Consider the following 22415-nt stretch of genomic DNA (forward strand, 5'->3'; position numbering starts at 1 on the left):
GCAACTGAAGTCCGCATGGGAACCCCCCCCCCCCACCCTATCTCTACCCGGCTTTCTAATGCAAATCTTAACCACCACCCTTCACCTCCATCTCCTCCTCTCTTCCTATCCTTTCCATCTCTACCTCCTCTTCATCCCCCCTCCACCCTGCTTCCCTCTCTTCTTCTCCTCTCTCTTTCTCTCCTCCACCCACGCTCAGCTCTCCACGACCAAGGATCTAAAAATAGCACCAGGAATCCCCGCATCAATTCACATGCAGAAGGAGAGGAACGTCAGCTTGCACAAGGTCATAAACCCCCCGATTTTTGTCACAGTTACTTGCAGCGGTTTTCCCCACATGTGACAAAGACCATGTGAAATTCAATTTCATGACCCCGATTTTATAAAGGTCCAAAATGCATTGATCCTTTGTAAAATTATATCAAACACTCGCCTCTTAATTAATCTTAGTACTCAAAGGAGGGAAGGAGGGATTTTGTCGAGGAATAGTGGAAAACTCTCCCCATCTATGAATCTAAGGAGAAAGGAAGGAGCTGCCAGTAGCTGGAACAATAAACCGTGCATCTGCCTCCAGAATTTCAAAGCGTGTATTCTTTTCCATATTCCATGCTACAAGCGACAGGAAACTGCAACAACTGGGAGAGCCCCTGTTAGTAATAAGAGACCATTGATTATTTTGCTGTCATTTATGATTGCCTTGATGTGACTTCTGCAAGCAGAGAGCCTCTGGAACCTCCATCACACGAAAGGTACTTCTTTTTAGTATCCATTTTTTTAACTTTAATATCATTATTCTGTTTTCTTTAAGTAACATCTCTGTATTCGAGCAGAAGATATTCCCAGTTGTGAAGTCACATGTATTTATCTCTGAGATTTATGTGACATTTATTACTAGTTTGTGTTCTTGTGACTTTGGCTGCTGCTAATACATTTTCACTGTGATCTATACGAGTTGATCAGCTTAAGATTAGATGGAATTTCAAATAAATTTCTCTGTCTAAAGCAGGTGTCTTTTATAGACTGTCCTTTCATAGGGTGCACAATGTTCGTGTGTTTGGTGGTGGTGCATGGAGAAGGGAGGAGGGTCACTTGGTCACCTCCTTTGTGTTTGTTGCAGCTCTGATGATGAGACAGGCATCAAGTCTTTGAACCTTTGCATCAGTGATGAGCTTTCTCCTCTCTAGCACTCATCACCATATTTTACAACTGGACAAACTGAGCCCCTCTCGTCAGAAGCTGGTCCCATCCGCCCACACAGAGCGCACATGTGTTCACCAGTGAATGCTGACGCACAAAATACGCCCTGTGGCACATGTTTTGCAAACACACTAGTACATCTAAGAATGGAGTCAAACATTTTTGCACCAATGTGCTGGGGAACACACGCACTCTGCCTGTCACCCACACAAGCACACTCGACTGCATCATAATTGGACTTTGTCTTTCTCTGTTTTCCCCTCTCTTTCTTTGTTCTCCTCGCCTCCCTTCATGATCAGCTTTTCTGTTAAATGAAGGATTATAGTGAGCTCTGTGAAAAGAGGTTGATGGTCCACTGCTTCTTCAAGTCTGTGATGGACAAAACATTGCATGTGTTTGTTGTTCTGGGCCAAACACATTGTGCCAAATCAAAACTAGACACAACCTACCAACCCCTCTGTCATTGTTTCAGTTATATCTATAGCCGGTTATCATAGCACATCCATATATTTTGGTCATGTATTTTGTTTTGGATACTTTCTCACATTGCAATTTGTAGCGACAAAATCAAAAACCACAAATCATTTGGTGCTCATTTTTATTTTGTTGTTATAGTCATCTAAATACCACTGTTGATAGACTTGCTATTATTAGTGGGAGTTATTGGTATGGGCTATATGAACCACCCCCTAGGGTGGCATGCCCTAAGGGTCAGCGCAATCCATTTATCCTTTATCATCAGCTGCGTCCTAAATGACTGTACCACTGTCAGAATTACTGTGTAACACTGCCTCTGACTCTGACAGACTGAGATTTGTCAGATAAATTCAGGAAGTTCCAGAGGGTTTGTGAATAGGTGGTTGGGTGTGACTCTATGAAATCTAAAACAGTGGTCAATAAACAGCCTTCTTATTTATATTCTGCATTATAAAGTCAGAGATGGGCAATTTTGGTCCTTGAGGGCCAGTATTCTGAAGGTATAGGATGTGTCTCTGCACCAACATCAGATTAAAATAATTTGAATTGTCTCCTCATCCTGTCACCAAGTTCTTCTGGAACCTGCTGATAACACTCATTTAAGTCTGGTGTGTGTGTTCAAACAGGGAAAACTACAATACAGCTGCCTTTAATTACTGCTGTTGTCAATCCATAATCTAAGTCTTTGACAACTATATATCCAGATACTCTGGATAAATAGTATGGAAAGGTTCTGCAAATTGTTGGACAATATTTTCAGTAAAAAACTCCTGTTGTGGCACAGTTCTCAAAGTAAGTAGTGTCAATATGTCTTAAAGCAGTGTATTTAAACTTAGCCCAGGTTGTACTCTCAAAGTAGTTCTGAAGTACACGGTTTGTCTCTGCATTTCATACTTTGACAGAATCCTTACTGTTCATACAGTGTCACATTATCCATCACATTTCCAGGTCTTTCCAAGCTTACTTAAGCAGCTGCTGATTCGTTGGATCGAGGAACACTGAGATGTGGTCAGATTATTCATAGTGTCTCTGCAGAGGGGTCATTTTTAATTCTCCCTCACATTGTTGTAGTCTTGGTCCAGACTAATGTTCTTGTTAGTCAGAACATCAGCATGCTGGTGGTTCTTTGGCATGACAGTCCTAGGATTGCTCTGATTAACATTGCTGGCCTCAATGAAGACTGTGTCTGACTGTGCTGCTCTACAATCAGGAAGAGAACTTGGAATGTTCTCTGCTCACATGTGTTAAGATGCATTATCATTCTAAGGAAAGTATTCATCTTCACCAAACCAGCCTTCCATTGTTGGAATAAGATAATGTCTGTTGTAATAGTTTTAATTTTTAGTTTAGTTTTAATAGCTGAGACTAATTTTGCGTTAGTCTCAGCTATTTCCTCCACTATGTTGAAACTAACATTGTGTCATCATTTGCCCTCCTAGTATTTATACTCCCAGTTTTTTTAGTTTAGTCTAAGACCTTTTCATTCATATCCTGCCTTTAGAGTGGTTCCTTTCAAGTACCTTTAGTTTTGACATGTTTCTTATTTTTAGGTTTTCAGTATATATTAATAAAATATATCACAATCCTGTTTGGCTGTCTTTGGGTCCTTCATTAGCTGCAACCTTATAAAAATCTACAGCTGTATATTTACTACAAACATAATGACTAGTAACATGTTTCCTGGTCTTTTACCAAATTAGCCCACTTCAACCTTCATTTCCTGTGATTTCTGTCGACAAACATTAATTCCTGTTTCTTTCTTTTTTTACTGAGTGTTTTCTACTTTCAAAGCATATTTTTTTTAACTATTCAGCCATATTTCATTGTGAAAGACGTGTATGTCAGGGAACATTTTTTAAAATTAATTTCATTCAACATCTTCTAACAGAGATGATTTCATCTGCGATGTCTAATTGATTTAATTTATTCTCTGAGATGCTGGTGCGCCCAGGATGCTCTTTGGATATCACATTTTCCAAGTCCTTAAATAGAATTCCACCCAATCCCATTTTATCTCATTTCATCTGGAATGTAACCTGGCATGCTTGTGCATTATACAGTAGCTGCTGCCTCCATTTGCCACTACAGTATATCATTCCTTGTGCTTTAGCATTGTCGGTCATAGTAACAGTAGTTAATTTATCAGTTATCCACCTTATAGGACTCTACCTATTTATGAGACTTTATGATGCAAATATGTCAGCCAAGGTTTAACAGTGATTGTCCCTGTATGTTCATCTGATTATATAAGCAAATCTAAGTAGTGATCTTAGCTGCCAGAGATAAATTTCTTCAGTGGACACAGTGCCCTGTCTCTGCCACTTTTGTGGCTGACAGCCTGGATCTCCCGGACACCGTTTCATGCATGTTACCTCAGGCATCATTTCACTGCCTGCCCTGAAAATGGTTGCAATGTAGCCAAAACTGTGATGGGTCACAACTAGAATCTGAAGAGTCACAGGTAGTTGATTATGGATATAAGAGCTCACATAGACTGACCTGCGAACTGAATATGTGCCACAGTTTTCTCTGGTCATAGCACCCTATCAGGGCTCGCTGTCATTTCTGGTCCACCAAACACTCAGTACTGGGTGCGTTGCTCCGGTAGGTCATTTCTGAGTAAGATGACAGCCATTGCAATGACATGCAGTAAACTGACAGACTAATTTAAGATGGCTGCTTTACACTCAGCCATCTTACAAGATGCAGAGAACTTTTTTCAATGGTAAAACACAAAGGATCAAAATAAGTGACTTTATGGTGTCCTTTTTTACCTGAGAATTCTCATTGTTGCAAATACAACCATTATGTTGAGGTGGTATTGAGGTGGTTTTCATTGTTCCATGAGCTATAGCTCATGGAACATTGTAATAAGTAATAAAAAGTAAGTAATAAAAATAAATGCTCAACAGTGCCTTGCAAAAATATTTATTCCCAATAATATCAGTGGAAGCTGTTTATTTCGGGATATCAGAGTTGTGGTGGAGATCAAGTGGTGGAATAAAAACAATAGTTTTTTTAAATTATATTTGTAAAATAATTTGAAAGCCATGCATCATTTGAATTCAATTTCACAATTATTCACAGCTTTGTGTTAGTCTTGACAAAATGTCAAAAAGTTTAAGGCGTGTGAATAATGTTGTCTCTGGAAGTGAAGTCATATTGCTTTAAGATAAGAGGCTAATTTATGAATTATGTGTAATTATTTTTCTTTCCCATAGTACAATGCATGTAGTTTTTTTCCTCATCTTTTCAGTGGAACTCTTTTGATGTGATTTGTGATGGTGCACCTGCCTATTTTAGAGATAGCTTTCTATGTCCACTCTCTGTCTGTAATCACATGCACAGTTATATTATTTTTATCTTTTACTTTGTAACTACACCCTCCTTAACTACTTTCTAGGATCTGTGCAGAGGTTCCTTGACCTGCTGCCCTGTTCCTTAAGACAAAAACAACCCTGCTCAATTGTTTGAGTGTTTATTGACTCCAAGAGATGAGTTTAGCTGAATAAGTCACATGGAAGCACTAACTTTGCTTCCTAAACCAGAAAATGAAATTCCATCTGTCAAAGAAACTCCTGTGGGTCACAATGAGCAATTACTTAATGAAAATGATCGGGTTTCTTGCTGAGGTTCTGTTCCAAATTCCTGCACTACGTCATGGAGCTGTAAAACAGGCTGGGCCTCAGAAACTCTTTTCAAGTACTTCAGTAAAGTTTGCCATTGCTACAGACCTCAGACTCATCATTAATCCAAGTTGCTGAGGCAGCATTAAGAAAAGGATTATTACTTATTCAGAATAGCTAATGTATGATGTAGAAGTTGGCTCTTTTTTCATCTCTCGGCTCCCCTGTCTCTTTGGCTCAGCCCCAACTCCTCTTCTTCTATGCACTTTAATGGGGTTTGAGTTATTTATGCATCTAGTTTTAAATTCCAGCGTATTCTTATGAAATTAACTAATAAACAAAGAAAACAACATGTTTCTGACATGTTTTATGGTTTTAATGCTGCAGAGTAAGAGCAGTGATGTCCATGGGCAACATGCTGTTTCCATCGACATTAATGACAAACATCTCACTAAGTTTGATATGATATGCTTGTTTAAGCCTTTACTAAGTGTTGCATATGGTGAACTTGAAAGTATCCTGTTGCTTCATATTATATTATCACAGTGGATCTGTCCGCTTTACATTTAAATCAACTCTCTCTGAACTCACTAGAATCTGAGCAACAATGCTCCTAATTAGTATTTACATGACAGAGTATCATATTGGCCATTCAACTGAACAGACAGGCTGTGCTCAAAGAGAGCATTGAGCTGAGAAGCAGTCAAGAGGCCCATGATAACACTGAAAGAGCTGCAGAGATACATAGCTCACCTATTAGTCACGAAGTCCACACATTTGACCTTACGGAAGAGTAAACATGGTGTTGGCAGCATGATAATATGGGGATGCTTTTTTTGAGCAAGGCCAGCTATTATGGGAGGATGGATGAAGTTAAATACAGGACAATCTTGGAAGAAAAGTTTTCAAAGGCTGCAGCACAATGATCCTATACATAAAGCCAGATCTACAATGGCACAGTTTAGATGAAAACATGTCCACCCCATGTGTTGGAATGGCCCAGCCAAAGTCTAGGCCTAAATACAATTGAGAATCAGTGTCAAGGTTTAAAATGTAAAGTTCTCTGGATCTAATCTGACTGAGCTTTAGATTTCTTTGCAAAGATGAATGGGGAAATTTATCTTTAAATGTGCAAGGCAGGGACATGCCACCAAAAGACATATACCTGGAACTGCAGCAACAGAAGATGGTTTAAAAATGTTTAATAAGGGGGGCTGAATACAAATGCCACATTTGTCAGATTCTCTAAAGCATTTTCTTTCGAACGAACACATTGTGTTGATCTATCACATAAAATCCAAATAAAACACAGTGAAGTTTATGTTTGTGATGTGACAAAATGTGAACATTTCTAAAGGGTGTGTAGATTTTTGCAAGGCCCTGTATCACAATGCCTGCATTGATTGTACAAATGATTTTTAAGCTGGTCATGCCCTGAATTATAAGCATGACTCATTTTGATCAATTTGTGAAATGTAATTGTTGAAAGAATTAGCTATTTTCTACTTGCCCTCCTTACAAAGGTGTTACTACACCTAATTTGATTTGGGCTCTCTTAGCATAAAAAGGGTTCTTAATTATGTACACCCCCTGATTGGTGGTGGCCAAAGTTGTGGTTTTCTGCTCATTTGATGACAGATTTGACATCTATGCAACTGCAAAAAATGACCTTTAACCTTTTAGCAGTTTGATGTCTGAACAGCAAGGAGGCATTTTTAACTCTGCCCGCTGCGCTCAGCTGCTCCTCCTCTGTTCTGCTTAGTAATATTAAACCAGCTATTTAAATGATTAACTCTTACAGGCATCTTGCAGCGTTAGACTTTATAGCATAATGTAACCTGATTGTTTGGTTTATATCCTTATAGGCAAACAAGACACGGAATTTGCACGAGGATGTTGGTTATTTTGTCAACAGCTTACATTTTGGCACCATGATGTCATCGCCTATATATTTGAGCAAAGTGTTAGACAAGGCTCTGGGTCCCGACGGGTGACATGGCGGTGAAAATAATTTCTGACACTGCAAGGGGTCATGGCAAAATGGAAAAAGTGGAGATCCTCAGTAAATTGACCGTGAAAGCATGATTTAACCACTTTTTAGCATCTTATAAAGCCTACTGTCGTCTCACCCCAAAGGAGTGATCGATCCACTGCAACCTGTGCGCATGGCACGCATTGGACCGATATTGAGTCGAAGGCGGTGTTGTGGCTGAATTGTGACGTTTTGAGGCAGGTCCTGGTCAAACCTACCAATGATACAAGTCGGTCCTACTCTGCTGGGACTGATAGCAATGAATGGGTGTCGGAGCTCTACACGGCAAAGGAGCACCCACAGCGCGACGAGGCGGATAAGGGGATGCGGCATCGGTACGCGGGAGCTGTCCATCAGCACCACACACCCGACGAAAAGCAAGGAAACAACGAACGGCGCCAAGAGCAAGTCGCTCCCGTTTTTAGCCTGCCGCCCCCGCCCTCTTCTCACCACCGAGTCCGCACTTTAACCACCGCCGCTCAGCGCCAGAACCTCCAGGAGCTCCCGTGTGTGAGCCAACCCTCTCGGAGACCGGTTCACAGCGGCGATCCTCTACCGCTGGCAAGCTACGACACCAGCCAGCGATCTTCACACAGAGGCGGCGAACCCAGCCCCGGTCAGCCGACGCACCTGCAGCAGGAGCCCTGGGCCCCGGACGGCTCCCAGCAGCCGCCGCCGCTGCAGTCTGAGAGGGGGGCTGTTTTTCCAAGCTGCCACTGCAGTTTTTCGGAGCAAGCCAGCCTTTCTCAAAATCAATCCCATCCTGTCGAGCCTCTCCGCCCCCAGCCCTCCCCACCTTTTCCACCACTCATACCGCCGCCACCAACGTCTTCCTCTTCCTCTCTGCTCTTTTCCCGGGGATCTGAAAGAGGGGATCGTCTCCGAAGGAGTGCCAATAATTACCAACAGGCGAACACCGTGGAACGCTGCAGGGGAGGAGGAGGAGCAGGAGGGCACCAAGACCACAAGCAGTTGTTGCAGCAACAGCAACAGCACTGTCATTTAGGACTCCAACAGAGGGACCCCTCCCCTGAAGGAAGCCATGCAAACTCACAAAAAGGGCGCTCTTTAGATGCATGCGAGTCAAACGAGGCTAAGAAAGCGTTCGAGTCTCAGACTCAGGATCTGCAGCAGCAACAGATCCCACAATTGCGAGCGCAGCAACAGCTACTGGTGGGAAGCAGCCTGCCCGTCAACTACTGCGCAAGCGGCTCCGGAGAGCTATGTAGGACTCACCGGGCTCCACTGCTGCAACAGCAGGAGCAGCAGCAGCAGCTGCAGCATCGGCAGCTGCAGCAAGGCGCGCCGGGGCTCAGTCCCCAGCCTTCGCAGCAGCAGCAGCAGCACTGTGACAAAGATCGCAATAAGTGTGGAAGGATCACCGCGGAGAGCGTTCAGGCGCAGCCACACAGCCGCGGCTCCCGCGTAACCCCCCCTGCAACACCGCACGCATACGCGGGGAACTCGTCTGCTACTGGGAGCCACAGCAACAAAGACAGCCCCAACTACGGCTCTAGCTATCACCTGTGGCCCGAGAGCCCGCATAAAGGAGAGGAGAGAATACGCATCGACCTCCATAAGGTACATTCCATCTTTTTCCATCACAATTTGAGCGCTAGTTAATTAGCGGATACTAGCAACAAACAAACTGGTGTTAGATTTTCACTCAATGACCACGCCTGTCATATGATTTTGATAAAGCAAAATTTGCAAGGCTATTTGTACCGTGCGGTGTGTGTGTGACAGAGAAACTGTGCAGGCTGTGTGTGTGATGGGTGGGCAACGGAGTCGCTTTACATTATTTTCAGCGTCGCCAAAAACACACTGATGTAAGTACTTCACATGTGACCCAACATATTGTGAGTGCATGTATTTGTTTCATTTGGTCACGCGAGCACGCGCACGAATACACAAAAAGCGCAATGGCGGTGTGTCGCGCGCACACACCTGTTCCGTGTTGCAGGCTTGTTTTGGGGGGCCCGCTGACAGCAGCCTAATGAAGCTCCCCGGCAGCCGAATTACAGCGCGTTTGTTGCCCACTCTGAACAGAGGGGAATCAGAGCGGAGGGATGCTCACATCCTGGCTTCCTGACATAAAAACCAGAGGCTTTACCAGCACAGACCTACACCTGCATGTAAGCTTAGGCAACTTATTTCACTGACATTAAATATGTCGAATGTTCTCCTTAGAGGGAGATAACACCTCAGTTATATTATAGTCTCCAGTGCAACGAAGAGAAACCACACTAAATATCATGTGCAAGCATTGATCCATCTTTCTGCATACAATGCTGTAAAAAAGTGTGTGCCCCATGCAGAAATGTATTAACATCCCACAAAGATAACCTGAGCTAATACATTAAAATTTTTTTAGATGATGCTTTCATTTAACCTTTGTGTGGTGTTTGGGTCTGCGGGACCCAATTTCATTATTTACTGAAGGAAAAATGATACAATTAACGTAAATTAATTGTAAATTTGTTTCCACTCATATCATTTTAATTAAGTGTTTGATTGTGAGACATTAAAAATCACAAAATGCAACGGGTCCACCAGATCCAGAAACACTGGCTGAATAAAAACAATATGAACACCACACAAGGGTTAAGGTAAAAAAAAGCACTCCAAATCAATGTGAAAAGGTAACTGTCTCCCCTACTAATTGATTAACCACATTGGACAGATTAATTTTACCAGGAATGATTAGCCTTTCAACATTACTGCAAGAATGGTTGAGGATTCATCCAGGAGGTCACAAATGAAGTCAGAACTACATCCAAGCCACTACAGGCCTCACTTGCTTCAATGAAGGCCAGAGTTCATAATTCAACAATAAAAAAGAGAGGCTAGGCAAAAAAAGGCCTCCATGGGAGAGTTAAACAGCCAAAACCCCTGCTGACCAAAAAGAAATGCAAAGGTCCGTCTCGCATTTACCAACAAATATCTTGATCTACACCTTTAGGGAAATATTCCGTGAACTGGTGAGCTAAAAAATGGAATGTTGGAATATGTACAACCAGTGAGATCTGGCATTAAGCCAACACAGCATAAAAACCATGCCAATAGTTCAACATGGAGGAGATGGTAGTGTGATGGTCTGGGCTTGCTTTGATGCTTCAGAATCTAGATGACCTTCAAAAATTGACGGGACTACAAATACCTAGAGGACAAAGTCCTGTCATCAATTTGACAGGACATTAAGTTCAAGTGCATTTGGGTTGTGCAGTAGGACAATGATTCAAAGCACAGCTCACCCTCTTAATATCTCAAAAAATATATTGGGTTTGGAGTGGCCTTGTTAAAATCTAGACTGTAAGGCTGTGGAATGATCTTAAACAGACTGTTCATGTTCAAAACCCCTTCATTGTGGGTGAATTAAAACAATTCTGCCAGGAAGAATCAGTAAAAAGTCTTCCACAGCAATATAAAAGACTTATTACCAGCAGTTGCCAAGGTTTGATTGCCGTTGTTGCCACTAAGGGTGGCACAACCAGCTAGCTTTAGGAGGCACTTACTATTTTACACAGGGTCAGGTTGGTTTGAATAGTTTTTTTTCCGTACTAAATTAAATCGGCATTTGAAAACTGTTTTCAATCAGGCTATTGTCTAATATTAAAATCTGTTTGATGATCTGAAACATTTACCTAAAAAAGTAAACCAGAAGAAGTCTGTAAAGGGGCAAATACTTTTTCACAGGACTGTAGTTTGATTTTTGTAACTGGACTAACTGTAATTGGCCTCAAGAAAAAGTTTTCAGGCCTTATGTTCACTTTTAAATCTTTTTCCTTTGGACACATGGTCAAATCAGAGTTTACATGTGATTCAAATTTAGATTTAGATGAGTTTATTTTCACTTTTTTGCCTATAGTAAAAAGTCCTTTTTACTGGTTGAAATAATCAAACGTTCCCAGGAACAGAATTTAGAGGTTTTCATAGGTTAAATAAAATGAACAGAAATAAAGGCTTACATCATATGTATGTAACAAATCTAAATTATTAGTTTCACTTCTTTGAACTTTTTGTGACAATGTAATTCACTGAGGTGTACCAGTATTGTAAATGGCATACCACAACATGAGGCAGCATTTCTGTGGGATCTGCAACATATTACTGTGAAAAACATTAAAACTGATTGTTAATACAAAACACAAATACATAAAAGCAAACAGATAAAGCATATAAACAAGTGCAGCAATGTTAAGTGTATAATCTTTACAGCAGTTTAGCATTTGAGCCATAAAGCTGTGTAGCAGTCTGATGATTCTGGTTTTGTTCTTGTGGGACTATTTGCATAATAGTAGTATATCAAAGAGATACTGGGGGTGGAGGGGGTGTGTGTCAGGAATCTCCAATAATGTTCAGAGCTGTGTTCCTGTGGCAGCTCTAACACAGATCCAGAATGAAGGGTAGGGATAGCTCCCCTCACTGTCCTCTGCAGGATCCTCTTCTTTGCAATGTTGCAGTGGGGTGGGAGTACCACCCCTGAGATGCAGGACCTTCCCAGAAGCATCCCAGAATACTGGTATGCTTGGGAAGCCTGATGTTTGTTTCCGTATCTTCAGATATTGCAATCATAAAAAGTAACAGGTAACTTAAGAAAGAAGCAAATGTATTGAACCTCTTTAGACATGTGTTGATCATAGCAACCTTGTCCCAAAGAACTAACATGGAGAAGTCATATTGCATAATGTCGCTTATTGCCCTAAGACAATTTGAGGACGCTGACAGTTAGAAGGTATAAGAAAAATGCCGCCCCAGTCTTCACCCACAAGCGCAACAGAGCAGACACCACCGAGCAATCATGCTCACAACATACCCTCTGACCCCACACCAAGATGGGACAAACTTACCTGGCAAGGGGTCCCCCCCCACCCCCCGGATACGACAGCAAGCATACCACCGAGCCCGCCCAACCATCCGGCCAACGCCAGCAGACCCAGCCCACCCATCAATGAAAGAGAAACATGCGCCAGCCGGGTAACCAGGCCGGACCAATCAAACCACCCCAGGTAGAGCACAACCCAACCAAAAACTTTCATCTGATCTGTTTAAGCAGGAAGACTATTAGCTATAAAACAGCTTAACAATGTAAAGTTACCTCAAAACTACTTGTTGAAACAGTTGTTGAAATGGAAGAACTAACAAAAACTTTAAAAAAGCAGGAAAGAACTGCCATAGATGAGCTGAAAAAGCATAGACTGAAGCAAAAATATAGCCTAAGAAGTTGAAATCAATGCTAAAATATTAAAAAAATGGCAGAAAATTTAGAAAAAGTATGAACTAACAACAAATACGCTGAAGAAACACAAAAACAAACAAGTAACTGCCTAAAAAAGGTAAAGGTGTTCTTCAGCTAAGAGAGAAGAGAGGAGAAAGAGAAGCTAAAACATTAGCATATTGGCTATCACCAGCATGAAGGCTGATATTAATTTAACCCATCTACCATACAAAAAGCAATATATAAGCTAAAATGAGCTAAAATGCTAATGCTTACTACAGCCTATATTCAAACGTCTATGAACTTGCCGTTTAAAATGATTCACTCTTCAGCATTCACACAATAATAATAAACTAAAAAATTTCTGAAGAAATTTAGATGGGGCCTGCCTCTTGGTACATGCTTCTTGGACCAGAGCCAAAAGTTGCGAGGCTGAGGTACAGAACCAAAGCAACAGAACGGTGTGCATCATGATTGAGGGTAGAAGGTTAAGATGTCTATCAAGACCTGTTCTTGTTTCACCAGTAATCATGCGTCCTTGCATTGCTTTGGCAGTCACCAATAAATTAAGAGTCCAGTTTAGAGATGTGTAGTAATAGGTGCCACCAGGCAATGGTATGGGAGTCAGGCCACTCACTGTTCTCCCTTCATTGCTATGGCAGGCCCCAACTAAGGAATGTTGAGGATTTTATTTTGTAAATATCAGTGAGTTTATTTTGAAAGGATAAAGTAGATCCATTTCCTTCACAAAGTCCAAGCAATAGTGTTAAGACCAATGCTGCCATTATCGCTGTCTGAAATATGAAGGCATTTATTTTGTGAGGTATGTCTAGGTGTTGTTTTGAAAGTCCAGTATAGTTGTCCTTTCAGGTCTGGCGTACTTCCACTAGATATAAAGAACCTGGTTGCTATTCTAAAATCATTATGTATGCTATTATCACCTTAAAAAAATACTAGTAACTCTGGAAGACTGAGGCTTTAATTTTGAATGTTTCAGTAAGCTTTTTTTTAAAAGGCCAACATGGTCCTATTTCCAACACTGGGTGAGCTCCAACAGTAGTGTGAAGCCCAGTCCTGCAATTATTTGTAATTTAAAATGTAAAGGCTTTTATTTTGTAGAGCATGTTTTGTTTTATTTTGAAAATCCAGCATGGTTGTCCTTTTCAGGTCTGGGTTGCTTCCATTAGTTACATAGAATCTGCTTGCTATTCTAAAACCATTATGTATGCTATTATCAGCTTAAATAATCACTAGTAACTATTCAAATTGAAGCTTTTATTTTGAAAGTTTCAGTAAACTTTATTTTAAAAGGCCAACATGGTCCTATTTCCAACACTGGGTGAGTTCCAACAGTAGTGTGAAGCCCAGTCCTCCAATTATCTATAGTTTAAAATGTAAAGGCTTTTATTTTGTAGAGCATGATTTGTCTTATTTTGAAAATCCAGCATGTTTCCATTAGCTATATAGAACCTGCTTGCTATTCTAAAATCATTGTGTATGCCAGTGGTTCCCAAACTTTTTTCTCCTGGGCCCCCCTTTGATTTATAGGCAAATGTTGCTGCCCCCCAGCCCAGCACACATCGACCCTCCGACCAGACACACACGTATTTTGTTTTCAAACTCTATTGCAATTTATTTCACAACTCAGTAAACTGTAGTAAATTACAGGTTGCAATATAATAAACTACAGAGTCATTTAAGTAACAAAACAACAAACCACCTTTTACAGTGTAAACATTTCAAATGTAATTTTTTACAGTATAACAATATTCAACATTGCTATTAACCCGTTTTTCAAAACTGTGTAAAATGGGTCTAAAACATGAACAACTCCCTAAGAGGAAAAATAAGGTTTCTTGTGAAAACAATATCTTTCATTTTCATATCTTTTTAGTGACTGGTGTGAGCCTGCTTGTTGCTGCAGATCTTCTCAAATCTGGGTTGCAATTGTGAGATTGCCACTCGAAGTTCGTTTTCAACGTCCAGCTTTGATCTGTATTTTGTCTTGATTGAGGCCACTGCAGAAAAACCTATCTCACAAAGGTAGGATGTGGCAAAAGGGAGAAGTACGGCCAGGGCTCTCTTACCTAGCAGTGGATAATCTTTCTCCACTCCGATCCAAAATGCAGCCAGTCCCAGTGTAGCTGCATTGTTGAATTAGATGTGACATCAATGAACTGTTCCTCCTCTGATGTGCTGAAGTTTGTAGGTAGTTTTGCACTGAAAGGATCACGGATCCAGTCATATTCTTTGGAATCCTACACCAGGAAATATCTCAAGAGACGTTTCTGAAGGGCAGAGATGTGTGCTTGCATGCATGAGATCACTGTGTTCTGCAGCTTGTTGTCTTCAGTGAATTATTTCAAGATATGATTCATCATATTTTCTAACCTTTGGCTTGGAAGGAAGTTGTTTTGGAAGCAAAACAGTTTTTCAGTTATTTATACTGCGCCCTCCTGCAACATGTAGAGCATGTTTTGTCTTATTTTGAAAATCCAGCAGGGTTGTCCTTTAATGTCTGGGTGATTTCCGTTAGTCAAATAGAACCTGCTTGCTCGTCTGAAACCATTGTTTATGCTATTATCAGCTTTAAAAAAATCATTTGTAAATATGGAAGGTTAATGTTCAGTGTGAAAAAAAGGCTTTTATTTTGTAGAGTATGTGTAGGTCTTATTTTGAAAGTCTAGTGTGGTTGTCAGCTGTGACTGACTAATTGTGATCACTCATGGAAGCTTCTGGCCTGAGCTCAGCCTCAGAGCCACTCTCTGTCAGAGGTTACTTAAGTTCACTGGCAGCTGTGTTCTGTTGCTATGGTAATTAATGAGCGCCCAACAACTGCTGTTTCTCACTCACGCAGCACCACACTTTGTGTCTCATCATGGTCTGACTTTATAACATGGTGGCACTTGCTCCCAAACTATTGCCCATAACTCAGAAACCGTAAGGGCTACCAACGTCATTCTTGGACCGTTTTTCTCAGAACGGACAGGGGAATGAGAATATTAACACATTTGAAAATATAATAATAAAGGCACAACAGTACGTGAAAAAAAGGGAAAAATGGAGAAAAACACATAAATGCCTGAACATGCTCTCGAACAACGTCTAATACCTCGGAAACTATAAGGGCTATCAATTTGATTCATGCACCATATGAATCAGCAGTCCTTGCTGAACAATCATGGAGCTTCTCAAGTTTCTACAAAAAATCTGTGGGAGGTGTGACCCCGTGAAACTGGATCATTTTGACAATTTTTAACCTGAGTGAAGGTGAATCTTTCACTGTCAAACAAAACTACTTCACGAGGAAACGATAAAAGGTATCCAAATATTTTTTGGACCGTAGATATCAGCAGGGATCGGTGAACAATCCTATAGATTTTCATGTGTCTACATAAATCCGTGTGAGTTCTGTGTAATGTACTTGTCACTGCATTTGCCACCATAAGCATCTGAAATAAACATGATAAGCCCAGAGGGAGAAACAGACACTAAATATTTCACTGTGTTGTTGGCATAGTAGTGACTGTATGATTCACTTCTGGAGTCCAGATTTTTAGCTATCTGCAAAACTGTCTCTGTGCAGTCAATTACACAGGTTGTGTTAGCGAAGTGCTCCTTAAAAGCTTTTGGCAATGTTGCTTTGATAGTTTCACGGGGCAACCAGATAACGAGGTCCTTGGTGTGCTCAGACATTATGTCTATCCAGATTCCAATAGTTTTACTGACCTGACCCTGTGACAGTTTAAACCGCCGTGCTAAATCTGCCATGACAATGTTTTGTCTTAGCTTCATCAAAGTAATTAGAATTTGGTCCACAACAGGCACTGATGAGGAAGCTGGAACAAATGGCTGAAGGCAAGACACAAGTGTGTGAAACTCAATGAGTGGAATCCCTGTATATAGGAGAGAGTCCTCATCAGTCTGCAAAACACTTTCTGAAACAGAGTTAGGCAATGCTGGGGATGGTGCACTCATCACACATGAGATGGGGTCTTTCTGCATGGAGTTTGCATGTTCTCCCCGTGCATGTGTGGGTTCTCACCGGGTACTCCGGCTTCCTCCCACAGTCCAAAAACATGCCTGCTAGGTTAATTGGTCAATCTAAATGTATGAACGAGTGTGCGTATGGTTGTATGTGTGTTGCCCTGCGATGGACTGGCGACCTGTCCAGGGTGTACCCCGCCTCTCGCCCATAGACTGCTGGAGATAGGCACCAGCTTCCCCCGTGACCCACTATGGAATAAGTGGTAGAAAATGACTGACTGACTATATACATATATATGTGTGTGTGTGTAAATATATATTTCAATGGGCCAAAAATCAGCACAAAAAGCTGAATATTTTAAAAGTATAACATTTATTAATACCAAAAGTCATAAAAGTAATGTCTTAAATGAGCTGAACATTTTAAAAGTTGAATGGCTGAAATACCACAAAGTATGCAGGAGGAGATAGGTGCCAAAAAAAGTGTTTGATATACAGTGCCTTGCGAAAGTATTCGGCCCCCTTGAACTTTTCAACCTCTTGCCACATTTCAGGCTTCAAACATAAAGATATAAAATTCAAATTTTTACTTTTTTAACAAATAAAAAACTGAAAAGTAGGGTGTGCAATATTATTCGGCCCCCTTGCATTAATACTTTGTAGCGCCACCCTTTGCTGCAATTACAGCTGCAAGTCGCATGGGGTATGTCTCTATCAGTTTTGCACATCGAGAGACTGAAATTCTTGCCCATTCTTCCTTGCAAAACAGCTGGAGCTCAGTGAGGGGTCTGGGGGAAAGGGAGAGTGTCAGGGTGGTTTCCGGGCTTTGTTAACCAGGCTGGTGGCAGATGGGAAAAAACTGTTCTTGTGGCGTGAGGTTTTGGTCTGGATGGACCGCAGCCTCCTGCCAGAGGGGAGAGTCTCAAAGAGTCTGTGACCGGGGTGGGAGGGATCAGCCAGAATCTTCCCTGCCCGCTTCAGGGTCCTGGAGGTGTACAGTTCCTGGAGCGACAGTAGACTGCAGCCATTCACCTTCTCAGCAGACCGAATGACACGCTGCAGCCTGCCCTTATCCTTGGCTGTAGCAGCGGCGTACCAGATGGTGATGGAGGAGGCGAGGATGGACTCAATGATGGCTGTGTAGAAGTGCACCATCATAGTCTTTGGCAGGTTGAATTTCTTCAGCTGCCGCAGGAAGAACATCCTCTGCTGGGCTTTCTTGATGAGGGAGCTGATGTTTGGCTCCCACTTGAGATTGGTTCCCAGGAAGCGGAAAGATTCCACAGTGTCAATTGTGGAGTCACAGAGGGTGATGGGGGCAGGTGGGGCTGGGTTCTGCCTGAAGTCCACAACCATCTCTACTGTCTTTAGAGCGTTGAGCTCAAGGTTGTTCTGGCTGCACCAGTCCAACAGATGGTCCACCTCCCATCTGTACGCAGACTCGTCACCATCAGAGATGAGTCCTATCAGGGTGGTGTCGTCCGCAAACTTCAGAAGCTTGACAGACTGGTGACTGGAGGTGCAGCTGTTGGTGTACAGGGAGAAGAGCAGAGGAGAGAGAACACAGCCTTGGGGGGAACCGGTGCTGATGGTCAGGGAGTCAGAGACGTGCTTCCCCAGCCTCACGCGCTGCTTCCTGTCAGACAGGAAGTCAGTGATCCACCTGCAGGTGGAGTCGGGCACACTCAGCTGGGAGAGCTTCTCCTGTAGCAGAACTGGGACGATGGTGTTGAAGGCAGAGCTGAAATCCACAAACAGGATCCTGGCATAGGTTCCTGTGGAGTCCAGGTGAACCATTCCATTGTAGATCTGCCGTAGATCTCTGCAGTTCATCCAGAGTGATCATGGGCCTCTTGGCTGCATCTCTGATCAGTCTTCTCCTTGTTCGAGATGAAAGTTTAGAGAGACGGCCGTGTCTTGGTAGATTTGCAGTGGTCTGATACTCCTTCCATTTCAATATAATTGCTTGCACAGTGCTCCTTGGGATGTTTAAAGTTTGGGAAATCTTTTCGTATCCAAATCCAGCTTTAAAATTCTCCACAACTGTATCTCGGACCTGCCTGGTGTATTCCTTGGTCTTCATGATGCTCTCTGCGCTTTGAACAGAACCCTGAGACTATCACAGAGCAGGTGCATTTATACGAAGACTTGAATACACAGGTGGATTCTATTTATCATCATCAGTCATTTGGGACAACATTGGATCATTCAGAGATCCTCACTGAACGTCTGGAGTTAGTTTGCTGCACTGAAAGTAAAGGGGCCGAATAATATTGCACGCCCCACTTTTCAGTTTTTTATTTGTTAAAAAAGTTTGACACATCGAATAAATTTCATTCCACTTCACCATTGTGTCCCACTTGTTGATTCTTCACAAAAAAATTAGAATTTTATATCTTTATGTGAGAAAGCCTGAAATGATTTTTCAGTATATGACATGATCATTGATGAGAGCCGATCAAGGAAAATTGTCTGATACTGATTTCTGATTGGTGTACCTCTAATTGTAACATCAAACATGGCATAAAATTATGTTTTTAAAGCCTTCTTTTAGTCTTTTGATTATACTGAATTGTAGAGGGAAACAGTATTCCGACCTCTAGTTTTTGTAAAGTTTTGACCTGCTGATTTCTGTTTTAGCACAATATCATTCAAAATATTGTTTCTTGTCTACTTCCTATATGCAGGCATTAATTATTTATATTAGTAGCTGAGGTGATGTTACACTGGGCATGTGTGAGAGAGCAGTCGCTGTAACACAGGACCTTACTAATTTAAACACAAATGATTCTGAGTTGAAAGTAATGACATTCAGTTTGCTGACAAAAAATGCATTAATTTACTCATTTTTTCATAATAATAATAATAATAATAATTTAATAATAATTTTAATAATTCCACCCCCGGCCTATTACAACACTGGGAAAAACACACAAAAGCTGACTCATACAGGACCCCTAGAGCTGGCCACTCAAGTGCCTGACATGAATTTGTCTAATGAACATTAATTTTACAATCTGAAAATCCTGAGATACTTTGACTCCTTCTTAATTACATTATAACACTAACATTTTTCATTTGTCCATTTGATATGGTAAAGATAACAGATTTACAGATTTACAAAAAGCTGCCACCATTTTCAAATTCAGCGTGTTCTATGACAGACAGTGGCTGAAAGCTCAGTGTTATCTGCTAAAGTCTGTTCCAGGTCAATACGCTCTTTCACCAGTGTTGCAAAACATGCTTGAGGCGGATACAAACAGACATCCTGTGGTAGATGGTTTCCTCTGACTTCATTTTTAACACCTCACTGATAATAAAAGTAGCTAACCTTTAGGTTTTTGTTTTCCTCTCAGTAAGAATGTCCACACTGAAGAGTGTTGTGGTTAGCATGTCCTTAGGTGTGGTGCGTTCACTGAAAGAAAGATTAGACCATAGAGTTTCCAAAACTGATCTGGGCCCATCAAGCTGATAATAGTCCATAAGTTACCATAAGTTATCTATGGTGAGATGAAATTATCATATATGATAAAACAGCCTGTTTGTCAAGATAAAAAAAAAAGTTGAGTTACTTCATAATAAATGCCTCATTTGAAACAATCACAGTAGTTTTAGGGACTCAAATGTAATTCAAAATATGTTTAAAGTAAATTTAAACATTTTAAAAATCTCTTTTAATAGTTGTGACATATTTTGTCTTTTCTGAACTGCATATAGAAAAATATTTTTTTATCTTCTCAATTATTAGAAACCTAAATTAAAAGCTGTCAGTACACAGACATGTCTGCAATGCAGGTTCCAAGTTATTTCTGCAAAAATTCACAGAATCAGTAAAAGGATAAAGATTAACTTTCTACTTCCCTGATGATGTTTGTAGCATTTGTGATGTTTGTAATATAATTATCACCTTTGCTTTGCAGTCTTATTTACAAGGACAATGAATAAGACTGATTGCCACACAGACATTACATAATCCCTTTTTAATTTTAAAACCTGAATCTGAAAGAAGAAAAATGCTTCAGAAACACATTCTGCCTTTCCCTCAGCTGTACCCATTCACACAAAGATAGGGTAATGCATACTTATATATTGATGAATATTTTCCAGCATCATGATGACATCTCACATGCCTTTAATCAGACAGCCTCTGCCTACCCCTCCCTTTTAAATCTCTTAAACAAAGCACCTGTGAGCAAACAAGTCTGACGTTGTGTATAATATTACAGTATCCCACTGCACACCTTGAAATTCAATAGCAGTAGCCCCTAAATAGATAGCATTTAGTCAGATATTGTACCTACCTCAGGAACATTGGTACTTCTTTTGTGGTACACCGTGTAAGTACTCTACTACTTGCCACTTACTGCCATGGGTGATGTCCCTCCTTACAGAGGCATTTTAGGTTATAAACACTGGTGGATTATTTCTTGTTTAACTTATTCTTTGGCAATTGGGTCGAGCAGAAAAATCACAAATAGTCATATAATTTTGTGTGATTTGCAGATACCCTTGACATAGTGAGGGCGCCCACAATACAAGAGTCCGGGAGGATGGAGGTTTCAGTCTTGGGTTGGTTAGAATGAGAGAACTGGCGAGAGAGAGCGTCAGGCTTAGTGTTCTTGGAACCGGGTCTGTAGGAGATAGAGAAATGAAAGCGAGCAAAAAACAGAGACCAATGGGCTTGTCTGGGGTTAAGTCTCTTGGCATTTTGAATGTAGGAGAGGTTCTTGTGATCAGTCCAAATGAGAAAAGGGATTTCAGTACCCTCTAACCAATGCCGCCATTCCTCAAGGGCCAATTTTATGGCTAAAAGTTCACGGTTGCCCACATCATAATTTTGCTCTGCTGGAGACAAGCGACGAGAAAAATAGGCACATGGATGTACTTTATCATCCACAGGGGACCGTTGAGATAAAATGGCCCCTACTCCATTGTCGGAAGCATCAACCTCTATGATAAATTGTTTAGATGGATCAGGATGGGTCAATATGGGCGCCGAAGAAAATAGAGTCTTTAACTCACCAAATGCCCTTTCCGCCTCAGGGGTCCAATGGAATGTTCTCAGAGAGGAGGTGAGTTGAGTGAAGGGTGCAGTGACCTGACTGTAGTTCCTTATAAACCTCCTGTAGAAATTTGCAAATCCCAAGAACCTTTGAAGTTGCCTGTGATCAGTTTGATTAGGCAACTCTGCCACTGCCTTGGTCTTCTTGGGATCAGTTCTGTATTTGCCTGCTTCAAAAATGAAACCCAAAAAAGACGCGGAAGTGACGCTGAACTCACATTTTTCGGCTTTAACAAAGAGTTGATTTTCGTAAAGCCTTTGGAGAACTGTTCTGACGTGTTGGTGATGTTCTATGTCCTGGGAAAAAAATCAAAATGTCATCCAGATAAACGAAAACAAAGAGGTTGAGGAAATTGCGAAGAACATCATTAATGAGAGCCTGAAAAACAGCGGGTGCATTAGTTAAACCGAAAGGCATGACTAGATACTCAAAATGTCCTAGGGGTGTTTTGAAAGCTGTTTTCCACTCATCACCCTCACGGATCCGGACCAAATGGTACGCGTTGTGCAGGTCAAGCTTAGTGAAGATCTTGGCAGAATGTAGTTGTTCATGTACTGAGTCAATAAGTGGTAGTGGGAATTTATTTTTAATAGTAATTTGATTCAACTCTCTATAATCAATGCAAGGTCTTAATGTGCCGTCCTTCTTACCCACGAAGAAAAATCCGGCACCAACAGGGGAGGTGGACGGACGAATGATCCCGGATGCTAAAGAATCCTCAATGTATTCTTTCATGACCTCTTTCTCAGGTCTGGAGAGATTATAGAGTCTGCTGGATGGTAGTGGGGCGCCTGGGAGGAGATCAATAGAGCAGT

General features: G+C 41.3%; 1 protein-coding gene across 2 annotated transcripts in view; it reads left to right on the top strand.

Moving 5' to 3' along the window:
- The first annotated feature begins 7585 nt into the window (after positions 1 to 7585).
- Positions 7586 to 22415, top strand: part of kcnn1a (potassium intermediate/small conductance calcium-activated channel, subfamily N, member 1a) — a 137473-nt gene continuing 122643 nt past the window's right edge. For both annotated transcript variants that reach the window (XM_047369203.1, XM_047369204.1), the window contains exon 1: positions 7586 to 8913. In XM_047369203.1, the coding sequence (XP_047225159.1) occupies positions 7657 to 8913 (1257 nt within the window). In that variant the 5' untranslated portion in view covers positions 7586 to 7656. The remainder of the gene's footprint in view (positions 8914 to 22415) is intronic.

This window comes from Girardinichthys multiradiatus, chromosome 6 (genome assembly GCF_021462225.1).
Source record: "Girardinichthys multiradiatus isolate DD_20200921_A chromosome 6, DD_fGirMul_XY1, whole genome shotgun sequence".
Taxonomy (NCBI): Eukaryota; Metazoa; Chordata; class Actinopteri; order Cyprinodontiformes; family Goodeidae; genus Girardinichthys; species Girardinichthys multiradiatus.